Source organism: Zingiber officinale, chromosome 1B (genome assembly GCF_018446385.1).
Source record: "Zingiber officinale cultivar Zhangliang chromosome 1B, Zo_v1.1, whole genome shotgun sequence".
In the NCBI taxonomy this organism is placed as follows: Eukaryota; Viridiplantae; Streptophyta; class Magnoliopsida; order Zingiberales; family Zingiberaceae; genus Zingiber; species Zingiber officinale.
The window spans coordinates 28,932,967-28,946,804 of NC_055986.1; the positions used below are offsets into that span (position 1 = coordinate 28,932,967).

At 36.0% G+C, this 13,838-nt stretch overlaps 1 protein-coding gene across 1 annotated transcript; it reads left to right on the forward strand.

The window, feature by feature from the left end:
• Positions 1-9,157: 9,157 nt before the first annotated feature.
• LOC122054206 (shaggy-related protein kinase alpha) lies at positions 9,158-13,510 on the forward strand. Its single transcript, XM_042616016.1, has 13 exons — positions 9,158-9,411; positions 10,182-10,347; positions 10,467-10,559; positions 10,695-10,754; positions 10,928-11,200; positions 11,432-11,506; positions 12,047-12,103; positions 12,192-12,332; positions 12,406-12,456; positions 12,542-12,637; positions 12,743-12,826; positions 12,927-13,029; positions 13,120-13,510. The coding sequence occupies exons 2-13, from the start codon at positions 10,237-10,239 to the stop codon at positions 13,200-13,202; spliced, it is 1,227 nt and encodes a 408-aa protein (XP_042471950.1). The 5' UTR covers positions 9,158-9,411; positions 10,182-10,236; the 3' UTR covers positions 13,203-13,510.
• Positions 13,511-13,838: the final 328 nt, after the last annotated feature.

Here is a 13,838-nt window from a genome sequence, read left to right on the forward strand (position 1 = left end):
TCACCGGTACCATTGATCAAGTTAAATTGTTGTCCCTATTTAGACTAGTCATAATTACCCATTCGGGTAAGTTATTGATTTTGGATGTGCCAACTAGTTTGGAGCCTCCCCCTGAATTATTGATTTTTTTTATTTAGGTTTTGGATTTATGTCAATTACTTTTATAATTATAGTAGACTTGATGGTAATTTGAGTTAGTTTTGTAGTTATTTGATTTATTTAATTTTATTTTATTCTTTAGTTTGGAATTTAGCTTTGAAGGTTTATTTTGATTTGATTTTGAATTATGTTTTAAGTTTAGGTTTGAATTTGTAAGTTTAGTTGGATTTGGTCTTAGATAATGGATTTCATTTTTAGGTACATAAAATTGATTTAGTCCTACTTGCGTGATTAGACATACTTTCGGAATCCAAGCTTTAATTAGTTTCTTATTTTGACTTATTAGTGATATGAACATTTTGTTAGACGAGCTAGACTTGTATCCGAGTCCAGATTTATTGTATACAACTCTCTGTGATCCAAGTATCATATCAAAGTACTTGGATCTAGTTGTAAATTTTTCTAGTAGTTTTTTTAGTTCAAGTATTTCACCTTTCAATCTGGAATTATCCTCCTCAAGTTTTACAATTTGAGTCGGGATTTCAGGTTGAATTAGCTTAACTGTTGAGTTTGAATTCAGCTTATTGTTAAGTATTTTATTTTGTAGATTTAGTTCATTTATTTTATTTTCAGAAATAGTTAATTTTTTATCTAAGCATGCAATGATTTTAAAAAATTTCTTACTAAGATTACACTGTACCTTATCGGAACCTTTGGAAATGAGTGTGGATTCATGACTTGATTCGGGTTCAGACCTGTCTTTCGATTCATTTTCTGAGTTTGGTTTGTAAGTCATTAGTGCGAGGTAGTTGGTGTGCTTTGGTTCTTCACCGTCTGATTCTTCCACAGATGATTCGTCCCAAGTTGTTTTAAGGGCCTTTTTCTTTTTGAGATTTGGGCACTCGATATTGTAATATCCCTTCTTGTTGCATCCAAAGCATGTAACGTTTATCTTGTTGTTGCTGGAGTTTGAGGTGGAGTTGATCTTCTACAGGTTCCTTTTGGTGGAATTCTTCTTTCTCCTAGTGAACATTTTTCTTACCAGGTTTAGCAAGTATTATTCATTGTCTGAGTCTTGGTCAGACTCAACTTGAGGTTCTAGTTTGGTTCTGAACTTTTCTTTTGATGTTCCTACAATAAAGGCAACACCTTTCTCGGGTTTGGCATTAGTCTGTTCGTGTAGCTCTAGTTCATAAAAAAGTTCATTTAACTTTAATTTGGATAAATTCCTCAAAATCTTATAGGCATCCATGACCCACAGTGCATTTCGAGGAAATGTGTTTAGAGCATTCCTTATAAGATCATGGTTCTCCATCTGGTGGTCGATTGTGTGATGTCAATTGAGGATGTCCTTTATCCTCGCGTATAGCTAATTGGCAGTCTCACCTTCCTGTATTTTTATATTAAATAATTTATTTAAATATAGATCTCTTTTCATTACCTTTGCATCGTTGGTTCCCTCGTGTAGTTCTATGAGTTTGTCTCATAGTTCTTTGGCGTTTTCGTGTGGGCTAACGTGGTTCAGCTCCTCGTTTGTTAACCCGTACTGGATTGTGTTGGGGGCTTTGAAGTCAATCTAGGCCTTCTTCTTCATTTCCGGATTTCAATTTTCTGGATCCATTGGAATTCCTGCGTTGTCTTAGCGCCTTGTACCCTTTGGTGATGCTGAACCATTGATCGAAATAGTTTTCAGATACACCTCCATCTACTTCTTCTAGTATGGGAAATCATCCCCGTTGAAGAGTGGGGGATGAACGGTGGTATACCCTTCGTTTTGGGCTATTTAGAGCCGTAGATAGAAAACTAAAGAAATGTACCAAGACTTGGTCTTGGATTAGCAGAGTTTAAGAAGAGGAATAAGAAATTTCAAAGAACTCGTGGTGTTGCACCAACTTCGAGTTAAAAACAGAACAATAAATCGTTATTTGAAAAGGTAAGTTCTACCAATTCAAATTGAATACGAAAAACTAAAATTTGAAAAGAAAATAAAACAATTCCCTTGGCTTGATTGGTGGTTGCACCAATTCAGAGCAGCATCTGCTCTGATACCACTTATTGGATCGAGTCACACGTGAGAGGAGGGGTGAATCACGTGGTTTTGGAAACTTGTTCTTTTTAAAATTTAGAAGATAAATACGCAGCAGAAAACTAAAAAGAAAGAGAACACAAAAAAATATGATCGGTTTTACTTGGTTCGGAGCTTTCAGCGACTCCTACTCCAAGACCCAGATCCCGCGGACCTATCAATGAATAATCCACTAAAAATACCTCTTCTAGTACCTCTGGAAGAGGGAATCGAGTACAAAAAATTTAGGTGGAGTGTAACACGCTACACTTCCCTTTTCAGTAATTAAGTACAGAATAACTTTGTTACCAACACGTAGGGATCTATGTGAGTGCGCCCTTGTGTCGGTGTCAGTCTTCCGGCCACAATCAGAAGTCCTCGGAGCAGTCGTCGGACACAGCAGCTTCGCAGTAGAGTCATAGCAGGAAGTCGGCGAATTGATGTGTAGTAGCTCGTATAGTAGTTGTTGAATGAAGCTTGGTTGAGACTGCCTTATACAAGGCATGGAAGGTGCCTTCAATAGGCATTGAAGGTGCCTCTAATGGGTCAAACATAATCCCAACTTCGTTGCGCCTTATCTGCGACGGGGTCCAAAATTTATCCCTTGGAAGGCTTTTTTCTCCTTTTGCCCTGCATGTTGTGTTAATCCAAAACTAAAGCATCTAACCTGCAAAATAAAGTTAGCACAGTGAAAAATAAGAAGTAGTAATTAACTCCTGTTCTCCCAGGACCAGGAACTAATCAAGGTCTCAGATTATGGATCCAAAATGGACCTAACCTGAACCGACGCCTTGTTGGATGCAACTCGAAATTCTGTTCTGCTTCCCCTGTACAAAAATTTATACAAGCACAGAACTTTCCTAACAATGTATGTGTTCCTCATGAGTTAAACTTGAATTGGAAATGGAACTTAACATTTTTACTTTAAGTTCAACTCATGTGTTCTTCAGTAGTTAAAACTTGGATTGCAAATGATACTTAACATTATTAATCCAAGTTCATCCCATGTTACAGAAGTTGATTAAATATCTATTTCAAGAATTTGCTTCTATGTTAAACATGATGAGGCACTCGACCTTCTTGGGTATGAGATCATCCACCACTTTCTAGACAAAGTCTTTCAAAGAAATTGGATATTTAAACTTCTTACAGTAACCCTAGGTTTAACTACAGAGACCTCAATATAAGCACAAGATCAAAACACTAAATCGAAACACAAAAAATGAAACACGAAATCGCTAGCCTCTTATGTTGGTATTTCAGGATCCATACAAAGAAAAACTAATTTCACTGCCGAATTAAGAACTAGTTATACATTTCTTTGTAAACAAAGACCTCTTGATCTTCTGCTGTATTCCTCTCCTCCTCTTGGACTTCGTGTGGGCGACGATCTACCAAGATGAAATCCACTCGAACCTTCTTCTTTGCATACAAGTTTCGGCCACCCAAAGAATGTCAAAATAGGAAACTTCCTTCTCTTCTCCTTCTTCTCCAAGCAACCGGCCACCAAGTGCTTCTTTTCTTTCAAGTTTCGGCCACCAAGAAGAGATGAGTGCCGACCTTAGAAAGAAGAAAGGGAGAGAAGAAGATGTGTGCCTCTGACCTTAGAGAAGAAAACAAGGTGAAGGGGAGAAGATGAGAGAGCCAACCACACAAGGAGAAGAAGAGGAAGAGGTGCTGGCCCTAGGGGAGCAAGGGAATTATGGAGATGTGTCTCCCATAAGGCACCCTCTACCTCTCTTTTATAATCCTTGTTCATGGCAAAAAAGGAAATTTTAATAACAATTAAAATTTCTCTCTTTTAAATTTCCTATTGTGATGGCTACAAAAGGAAAGTTTTAAAATTAATTTCTCTCTTTTAAACATTGTAGATATCTACAAAAAAGGAAAGATTAAAATTAAAACTTTTCTTTTAAATCATGGTTACAAAAAAGAAAAGTTTTATCAAAATTAAAATTTCTCTTTTAAACACTACAAATAAGGAAAGATTTTAACAAAATTAAAATCTCTCTTTTAATCCTTTGTAGATAGCTATAAAAGGAAAGATTTTAAAATTTAAAACTCTCTTTTAAAACCATGTGGATGGCTATAAAAGGAAAGATTTTAATAAAAATAAAATCCCCTTTTTAATCCTAGTGGTCGGCCCCTAGCTTGGGCACCAAGCCATGCTTTGGCCGGCCACTTCTTGGGCTCTAAGTTAATGCTTGGTCGACCCCTTTGCACCAAGTAAGGAGGTGGTCGGCCCCTCATTTGGGTAAGAAGCAAAATCAAAATGGGTGAACGCGAGGCTTTATAGAGGCTACTGCAGGGACCGAGAGGAGGAATTGGTTTTGGCCTCCCGATGAGCTTGAGCTTCCTATATATGTTCAACCCGAATACCCAACTCAAGTTCATCAATAATACCTCATATCACTAAAGAGTTATTATTGAACTACCGCATCAATCCCATATTACATTATGAGCTCCTTCTTATCATGAGTGTATTAATCTCCCTGTGTTTAAGATATCGAATGCTCATTAATTAAATAAGTTACTGACAACTCACTTAAATAATATTTAGCTCCAAGAGTAGTACCACTCAACTTCATTGTCATATCAGACTAAGTCCACCTGCAGGGTTTACATGACAATCCTTATGATCTCCTCAAGGGGACATCATCAACCTAGATAACTATGACACAGTTTCCTTCTATAATCAACAACACACCATATAAATAATATTATTTCCCAACTTATCGGGCCTATTGATTTAACGAAATAAATCTCACCCATTGATAAATTAAAGAAATAAATACTAAGTATATGTGCTTGTTATTATATCGGGATTAAGAGCACGCACATCTATAATAACAGAGGTTATGTTCTTTTATGCAGTCATTATAAAAGGAACAACCTCAAATGGTCCTGCTCAATACACACATAGTGTACTAGTGTAATTTTATAGTCAAAATAAACTAGTACTAAATTACACTACAACCATTCCAATAGTTTGTCCCAATTCATCTTGGTTGTGAGCTACTATTTATAATTTATAAGGAACTGATAACATAATCTTCTATATGGCACCACACACCATATTATCTACAATATAAATTAAATGGGCAACTGCATTTAACTAAATGCAGACATTTGACCAATGTGATTCTTATTTCAAAATAAATGTTCATACAAAAAGCTAGGCTTTTAGTATACATCCTAACACGCCTACTGCCCCTCAACCGGAACACGTCCTCACTTAGTCACTCTCCTCCAGTGAATTACCTTTACTTACCAATTTATTGTTGGTTGACTAGCCTCTTGACCCACCAGGTCTTCATGCCATTTGTCCGACCTGCTATTATTTTTTTATAGAAGTACTTTTCAAAATCACTATTATACTATTACCTTGAAAGTTTCTTCAAAACTATTTGAAATTTAAACTTTATAGTTAGTTTTGTAAAAGTTATCTTTCAAAACCTAGTATAAAAATTCTAAACATTCCTTGCACAAAGTTCTGATATTTTTATATAAAATACAAGTGTTTTGATGAAAGTTTTTTAAGGTTTATAAAACTCTTTTAACTCTTTTCCCCAATAATCCTGAAAGATTTTTTTGTTGAAAAAATTTATTATTCTCACTGATTACTTTACTTATCGCATATTTTTTCTGTTATCTATTTTTTTTTATTTTTATGAATGTCAAAGGAGAGGGTTAGGGATTAAGTTAGAAAATAAACGAAAGAATAACTTAACTCCAAAAATGATAAAGAGAAACTAAACTATCTCATTTTTTTTTTTTTGCTTCTCTTAGAATAATTTTGTGTGTATTTTATTTTTCCTAACTTAACCTAGGTTATCATTGTATCAAAAAGGGAGAGACTGTTGGTGCAGTTTGCACTAACGGTCTAACTCAAATTTTAATGAATGATAAGTGAGTTAAGTTAGGTATTTTGTGATCTAATTGTGTTACCAAATGTGCAGGAATTGATAAGTCCAAAGAACCAGACACTAGGCTGAAATCCAGCTAGGTCCACGGGACTGGATAGCTGGTACGAAGTCTAAATAGGTTAACGAGCCAACCGGATGTCTGGCAAAAAGTCCAGTTGAGTCCAAGGGACTGGACAACTAGCATGAAAACCTGGTGGGTCAGAAGACTAGTCAACCAACTGCAAGATGGTAGATAAAGGTAAGTCATTGGAGAAGAATGACTTTGTGAGGACGTGTCATGATTGAGGGACAATATGTGTCGATCTATATTAGATCTATTTTGGATCTCTAATCTGAGACCTTGACTAGTTCCTGGTCCTAAGAGGACAGGAGATAATTACTATTTCTTATTTTCACTGTACTAACCTTGTTTTGCAGGTTAAATGTTTTAGCTTTGGACTAACACAACTTGCAGGGTAAAAGGAGCAAAAAGTCTTCAGATGAATAGTACCCGAAGGCGTCTTCAAGCATTGCAAGGTGCCTTCGCACTGTTCATGGAAGGCGCCTTCAATGGCTTGAAGGCACATTCTAAGGGATAAAATTTGGACATCATCGCAGATAAGGCGCAGTGACTTCGGGCTCATATTTGAGCCATTAGAGGCGCCTTCAACGCTTATGGAAGGCGCCTTCCATGACCTTTATAAGTCAGTCTCGACCAAGTTTCAGACAACAACTACTATATGAGCTACTACGCATCAATTCGAGGTTCCGACTGCTCTGACTTTTTGCTACGACTCTGCTACGAAGCTGCTACGCCCAATGACTGCTCTGAGGATTTCCAATCGTGGCCAGCAGAACGACACTGACATAAGAGCGCTCTCACATCGATCCCTAAGTGTTTGGTAACAATTTTTTTTTGTACTTAATTACTAAAAAAGGGAAGTGTAGCGTGTTACACTTCGCCTAAATTCTTTGCACTCGATTCCTTCTTCCGGAGGTACCCGAAGAGACATTTTAATTGATTACCCATCAATAGGTCCGCGGGACCTTGGTCTTGGAGTAAGAGTCGCCGAAGACTCCGAACTAAGTAAAACTGATCGTGTTTTCTGGTATTTTTTTACTTAATTTCCGCTGCGTACTTATCTTTCAATTTAAAAAAGAAACGAGATTTTCAAAACCATGTGATTCACCCGCTTTCTCACGTACGACTTGATCCAACAGCTATGACCTAGTTAGGCCATATACATAAATGGGATATGTGAGAAGCTCACACAGCTAGTAGCCCAAGAGGCCTCACGGCTCAAAAGCCTAATTATGGTCATTACTACAACACATGGGTTTGTTAGAGGATCACTATCTACATACTGATGTGATTGATGGATACAATATAAGCATGATGTTGTAATGAGTTGACTGATTATAGAATAATGTCTTATCAATATGGAGATTGTGAGAGATATTATAAAACGAAATCCTTCTTCATTGACACTGGTACATGTACATACATATTCATGCATCTTCTTATTCTTCTACTTATTGTTTATTTTATACTACCATCGATTTTTGACTTGACTGTCTAAATAGTTATACTAAGAACCCCTTAGTCTGGTACTAATGATTTTCCTTTTTTCTTAGGAGCTCTTGAAGCTAATCCATCCACGCACTATGCCATCGATAATCTATCATCATCACTTCTAGATAGACCATCACACACACACCTATATTTATTTAAACATTATTTGTGAGCACTCGTTATTTATGATCCCGTTGATCCAAATCCATACACGTACGCGCTCGAATAGTTTGTATTTTTAAAATTTTACTCATTAAATTCGTTCAAACAATTGAATGCTATTACATTGATTTAAATATTCACATGTTAACAACAATATGGATGTTGTAATAATGTTGCATACACTATTGGAGGATAATCGTCTTATTTTATAGGAAGATGGGTTAATTAGGGCGTTTTATTATTTAAAAAAAAAAGATCGTCACATGAATAAAAAAAGCAAACGCTCCTTTCATCATTGCGGTTTTTTTTTTAAATAAAAATTATGATTCCACGAATCTTGCAGTGCTATCTGCGTCGCCACGCATTTGCTTGTGGCTTCGGTGGATTCCACGACAGGCTTAAATACTGCTCAAATCTAATTAGCCAGCTTTATACCACTACAATAATCTTTCTTCACCGTTTTATTTATTTATTTATATTTTAAAAAGGCAGTCTCTACTTTTCTCAACCTGTATATTTTTCACGACGATTATTATTATTATTATTATTATTATTATTAGTCTGTATTTTAAATATTTTTCCGTTAGAATTGTTTAGTGCATTAATTTGGTTCCCAATTAGAAATGATTGCGCTCACACTTTGATAATTTTCAGTATACATCTTCGTAATTATTTAAATGATATCTTAATCATTCGATGTGTCATTTGGATTAGGTGTGATTTGATGTCATTGATGACATTTTAATAGTCATTTAGTAACTTTTAGACAGAATCTAGATATGAAAGTGTTATTTAATAGGATGTCATTAGAAAGTGTCAGATAATTAAAATGGGACAGAGATTAAATTTCCGTAAAAACATGTACGAGAGTAATTATCTTTTACTACAAAGATGGAAGTATTAATTTATAATCGGCCATTTGGAGTTTGGTTCCATTTTGTTAATTAAGTAATTGAAATCTACTTAATTAGTTTATGATTACTCTTTTTTAATTGTTTCGATTTAATTTCTCGTTAATTTTTCAGAAAGGTAAAAACTCAGTCTCGAGTTGGGTCCTTTTCACTTTTGACTGCGCTATCTACTTTGCTTATTCTCTCGCCAATAATTGTGCCTTCTCAAATTGCATTATCGTCCTCAATAGTTAACTTATTTAAGTTCAAAATATTTTATGTGCCTAGAAATTTTATTATTTCATCAAAATAGTTATCAATAAAAATAATAAAATAGAAAAAATGGATAAAGCATTCATTCATCTTTCAGATTTGATTCAATGTTAATTAATTTATTTTTTAATATTAAATAGATGATCTTCTCTCTATAAATTGATTGCTCCTGGGGAAAAAAAAGAGTTGGTGAATCGTTGATAGTTCAGGTACTAACATGAAAAATTGTCTGAAAAATGGTGGACAGGGAAAACGTGTGGGAGAAGGTAAAAGCAACCCCGATCTCGGTCACACCGTTCTCGCGACTCTCCTCCAACCCTAGGAGGAGACCGAAGGAGAGGGGTAACGAGGGGAGGAACCGTTGAGTCGATCTACTTTCGTCGCTCAGCGAGATTTCTTCTTCAGTGTTGTTTGTACGATATTCGGTCACCTGGATTCAGTCTGGTGAGCATTCGTCTTCAATCATTATTTCTTTTCATTTCTGTAACGTCACTAGGAAATTTGTTCATCGTCTTGTCTGATTTAACTGGACTCATTTGTAGCTCGTGTCATGCTTTCTGTTGGTATTTGTATCTAGATCTGTAATCGCCTCGATTGTTGTGTTAAATGAAAGGTCCGTGCTCAGAGAATGTGCGTTAGTGTACCTTTCCATCTCGGAGAATTGCGAGCTCAATTCTTTTCCTTCCGAGCCTAGGGGTTTCAAAGTTCCGATTTTGAGCTCCTCTTGCTTTAGATTTCAACGCTTGTTTCCAAATATTTTGGAAAAGGAGGGTTTTTTAATGCCGTCAATGTTTTTCTTCAATCATTTGCAACTAATCCAGACCAGGAACCTCATGCATTATCGCCGATCTCAGTTTGAATATTGATATCCGGTTTCTTTTTCTCTTAATGATTATGCAATTGTTTGAGATCAGCATGCTTACATATTTGATTTTCACGTAGTTGAAGTCATTTTGTATTGATTTCTGAGCTACCAAATTTGTCGCTGGAGAATGCCCAAATTGGCTTTCATTAATCTGCAAATAGGAGTAGGCTCTTATTTGGGTGCAGAGTTTATGCTTTCGTTTGCATGCTTGTATCTTGGAACTTCATCTTTGGGTGCTTTGTTAATTTATTCTCAGGTGTTTGTACAGTTTTGACAATTGCGTAAGTTCCTCTAGCTTTTTCTTTAAATAATTCCTGCACCCCATCATTTTGACACCCTCCTTCGGCAGGTAAGTGCTTTTAGGATCTTTTGCTCTATGCGGGACTGAGTAAGGTACACACTGGATGGCTTCAATGGCACCTACATTGGGGCCAAATAATAATGCTGGCGGTAGTAGTATTTCTGTGGATAGGTTGCCAGACGAAATGAATGATATGCATATAAGAGACGATAAAGTAAGTAAATACAGTTTGTGATGAGCATAGACAATTTGCTTCTTCATAAAATCAAAGTAGATTGTAGCTGTTTGATTATACAAATTTTCATATTTGACATTGATTATGTTTTAATTTAGGAAGTGGAAGCTACCGTTATCAATGGCAATGAGACTGAGACGGGTCATATAATTGTGACAACTATAGGTGGCAGAAATGGCCAGCCAAAACAGGTAAATCTGTTAGCCTTAAGTATTGTTACATTAGAATGGCTCCAATAACTTGACAATTTAGGCCAGTCCTATTGGTTTTCATATAGTTGTTCATTTATACTCATTTATCAGTTACTAATACTGAATGGCTGGCAGACTATAAGTTACATGGCTGAGCGTGTAGTGGGACATGGATCATTTGGAGTTGTATTTCAGGTAAATTCAGCAGTCCATTTAATAGCTAAGATAGCAATTGTAGAACATAGTCCTTGACTGTTGAGTTTTGGTGTTTGGTGCTTATCCTTCAGCATAGAGATTTTTTGTAACTGCTTTGAAGTTGAGTATCTATAATTGTACCTGTAATGTTTTTCTCATAACTTTCCTTCTAGGCTAAGTGTCTGGAGACAGGAGAGACAGTAGCTATAAAAAAGGTTCTTCAAGACAAGAGGTATAAAAACCGTGAATTGCAAACCATGCGGCTTCTTGACCATCCAAATGTTGTGTGCTTGAAGCACTGTTTCTTTTCAACAACTGAAAAAGAAGAATTATATCTTAACTTGGTTCTTGAATATGTTCCTGAGACTGTTCATCGAGTAATTAAGCACTACAACAAGATGAATCAGCGCATGCCATTGATATACGTGAAGCTTTATATGTATCAGGTAACCCTAAACTTATGGTGAGCCATGAAAGTTCCTTTCGAGTTTCATATGTTTAAAAAATGTTGCCCTCTTGATGTGATGGTTTGGCCATTAGCTTTCTTATTAATTCAATTAGCATGTTGCATACTACATGATTACCAAAATAGGATGCCTAAGTGATTGCAACTAATGAAAAAACAATTTTAAACAAGTCAAAAGGTACATGTGCTAATTTTTCAGTTATATTGGCAGATTTGTAGAGCATTGGCCTATATACATTGTACCATTGGAGTTTGCCACAGAGACATCAAACCACAAAATCTTTTGGTATGCCATCGAACCTTTTTTTTAAAAAAAAAAAAAAGAGAAGAGGTTTTTCTTATTTTGTTTAGATGTAGTTATTTCATACTTGTTTGACTAGCTAGCATGAGTCTTGTTTGTTTGTCCATACACTCAAGGAACAAGAGATATCAGATGTATAGCACTCATAAAATGTTTTTTTTTCCAGTTGTTATTGCTCTCATAATTTTTTTTTAGTTGTAGGTTTTCTTTGAAGTCTATGTCTATTTGTATCACCCTCTCGATTGATGAATGTTACTCATAGTTGTGTGTTCGTTTGAAATCCAATGCTCTACTACATGCACGGTCATCAATTTTGATATATGTAGATGCAATAAATGGTATGTGTATTCAGGGGTTTCTATAGTTGCAAATCCAATTATATTAGACTGAAATACTTCCTTTGTAATTTTGTATACAATGTACAGTTTTAGACTTGAACGTGGTTTGCATGTAGGTTTCTCTTTGGCTATGTTAGGCCACCTGTGCTGCCAATTGTAAAACTACTAAAATTACATTCTTTAACAGGTCAACCCACATACACAACAGTTGAAAATATGTGACTTTGGAAGTGCTAAAGTCTTGGTACATCTTCATTCCCTTCGTTGTTTGACTATAGATGCTTTCTTCATTAAGTTTGCATAAATTTCAATTTTTGTTTGAATAATAACAGGTTAAAGGGGAGCCAAATATTTCATATATATGCTCTAGATATTACCGAGCCCCAGAGCTCATTTTTGGTGCCACAGAGTATACAACAGCTATTGACATATGGTCAGCTGGTTGTGTTCTCGCTGAACTCCTCCTAGGACAGGTATGCTAATGCTAGAATTTTCTTTAAACAAAACTCATCCATGCTAATGATTTATTGTGGGAGTCATCAACAGCCTCTTTTCCCAGGAGATAGTGGAGTTGATCAACTTGTAGAAATTATCAAGGTACCTCGTGGATTTCTCCTAAATCTAACTTATTAGTACCATTTTTAGTATCATTTATTTCTACACTTCATTTTCACTCGTCCAGATTTTGGGTACTCCAACAAGAGAAGAAATTAAATGCATGAACCCCAACTACACGGAGTTCAAATTTCCTCAGATCAAAGCTCATCCATGGCACAAGGTATATCTTGTTAATGTTCCGTCATTTTGTTTCTAAAGTTTCTGTGTATCCTGTTTTTCTTTTATCTGTTGTGATACAGTTTCAACAATTTTTTTCAATATACAGATTTTTCATAAAAGAATGCCACCTGAGGCGGTAGATCTTGTCTCTAGGCTGCTTCAGTATTCGCCAAACTTGAGAAGCACTGCTGTGAGTATATTATAGAAACTAGTTATGTACTATAGCCAAAGGCTGTATATGCTACCCAATGAAATGAAACGGGCATCCTATTTAATTCCTATTTATGCAGTTGGAAGCATTGATTCACCCGTTCTTTGATGAACTTCGAGATCCAAATTCTCGTTTACCAAATGGTCGATATCTACCTCCTCTCTTTAACTTCAAGCCTCACGGTTAGTCCGCATAACTGGGAAGATTATTCTTATGATATCCTTCCTTGACTCAAAAAACATAATGTTTCGCGGATGCTTGTTGATAAACAGAGTTAAAGGGCGTGCCAATGGAAATTGTAGCAAAGTTGATCCCAGAGCATGCAAGAAAGCAATGTACCTTTATGGGACTGTGACTTGCTTCACCATGTCACTGCAAGATAGTGCATGTGTAATGAGGTCAAGTTAGGGAAAGCCTTCCTCTTAATGTCAAGTTCGTTGCCTGTGTAACCCACCCACGGAACGTATGCCTGTCGATGTTATTATTCTTGTCGAATGTCTGTTGATGTTGTTATTGCTGTAGTCTTGATCATCCCTAGTAACCTTTCTCCTATAGAGACCTTGGACTGTTTTCCTTAAACATGCTTAAATGTATGCAGATGGAACTTTTGGGTGTATGGACTTTATGCAGTGAAACTTCATAACAAACTGCTAGTTTCTTGTTTCTTTTCGAGCGGATGAATGCTGTTGATGGCTAGTGAAGATAAAGTTGACTTGTAATGTTTGAGCAATCCGGGTTTATTGAGGTAGTTTGAAGGTCACAGCAACCTCGGAACTAAACCAATTTATGGATGTCTGAATGTAAATCTCAGCTGGTTGTTTGAAGGAATAGAGAGAGATATTTTTCCACATATATTCTTAAATTTCAGTTCATGTTTGATTAGTGTTTGACTAATGTGCTCAAGGTTGTTTGTTAGAAGTTTCCCAAGAGGGTTTAAGGGGAAAAAAATATATAGTTAGTATTGTTGAGGAAATCTTGATGAGACAAGATG

Excerpts from the sequence above, each read along its gene's own strand:
- LOC122054206 (XM_042616016.1), top strand. The coding sequence starts at position 10,237 with ATGGCTTCAATGGCACCTACATTGGGGCCAAATAATAATGCTGGCGGT. Across the intron at positions 10,755-10,927 it reads CATTTGGAGTTGTATTTCAG|GCTAAGTGTCTGGAGACAGG; the intron begins GTAAATTCAGCA and ends CTTTCCTTCTAG. Across the intron at positions 12,827-12,926 it reads CAAACTTGAGAAGCACTGCT|TTGGAAGCATTGATTCACCC; the intron begins GTGAGTATATTA and ends CTATTTATGCAG.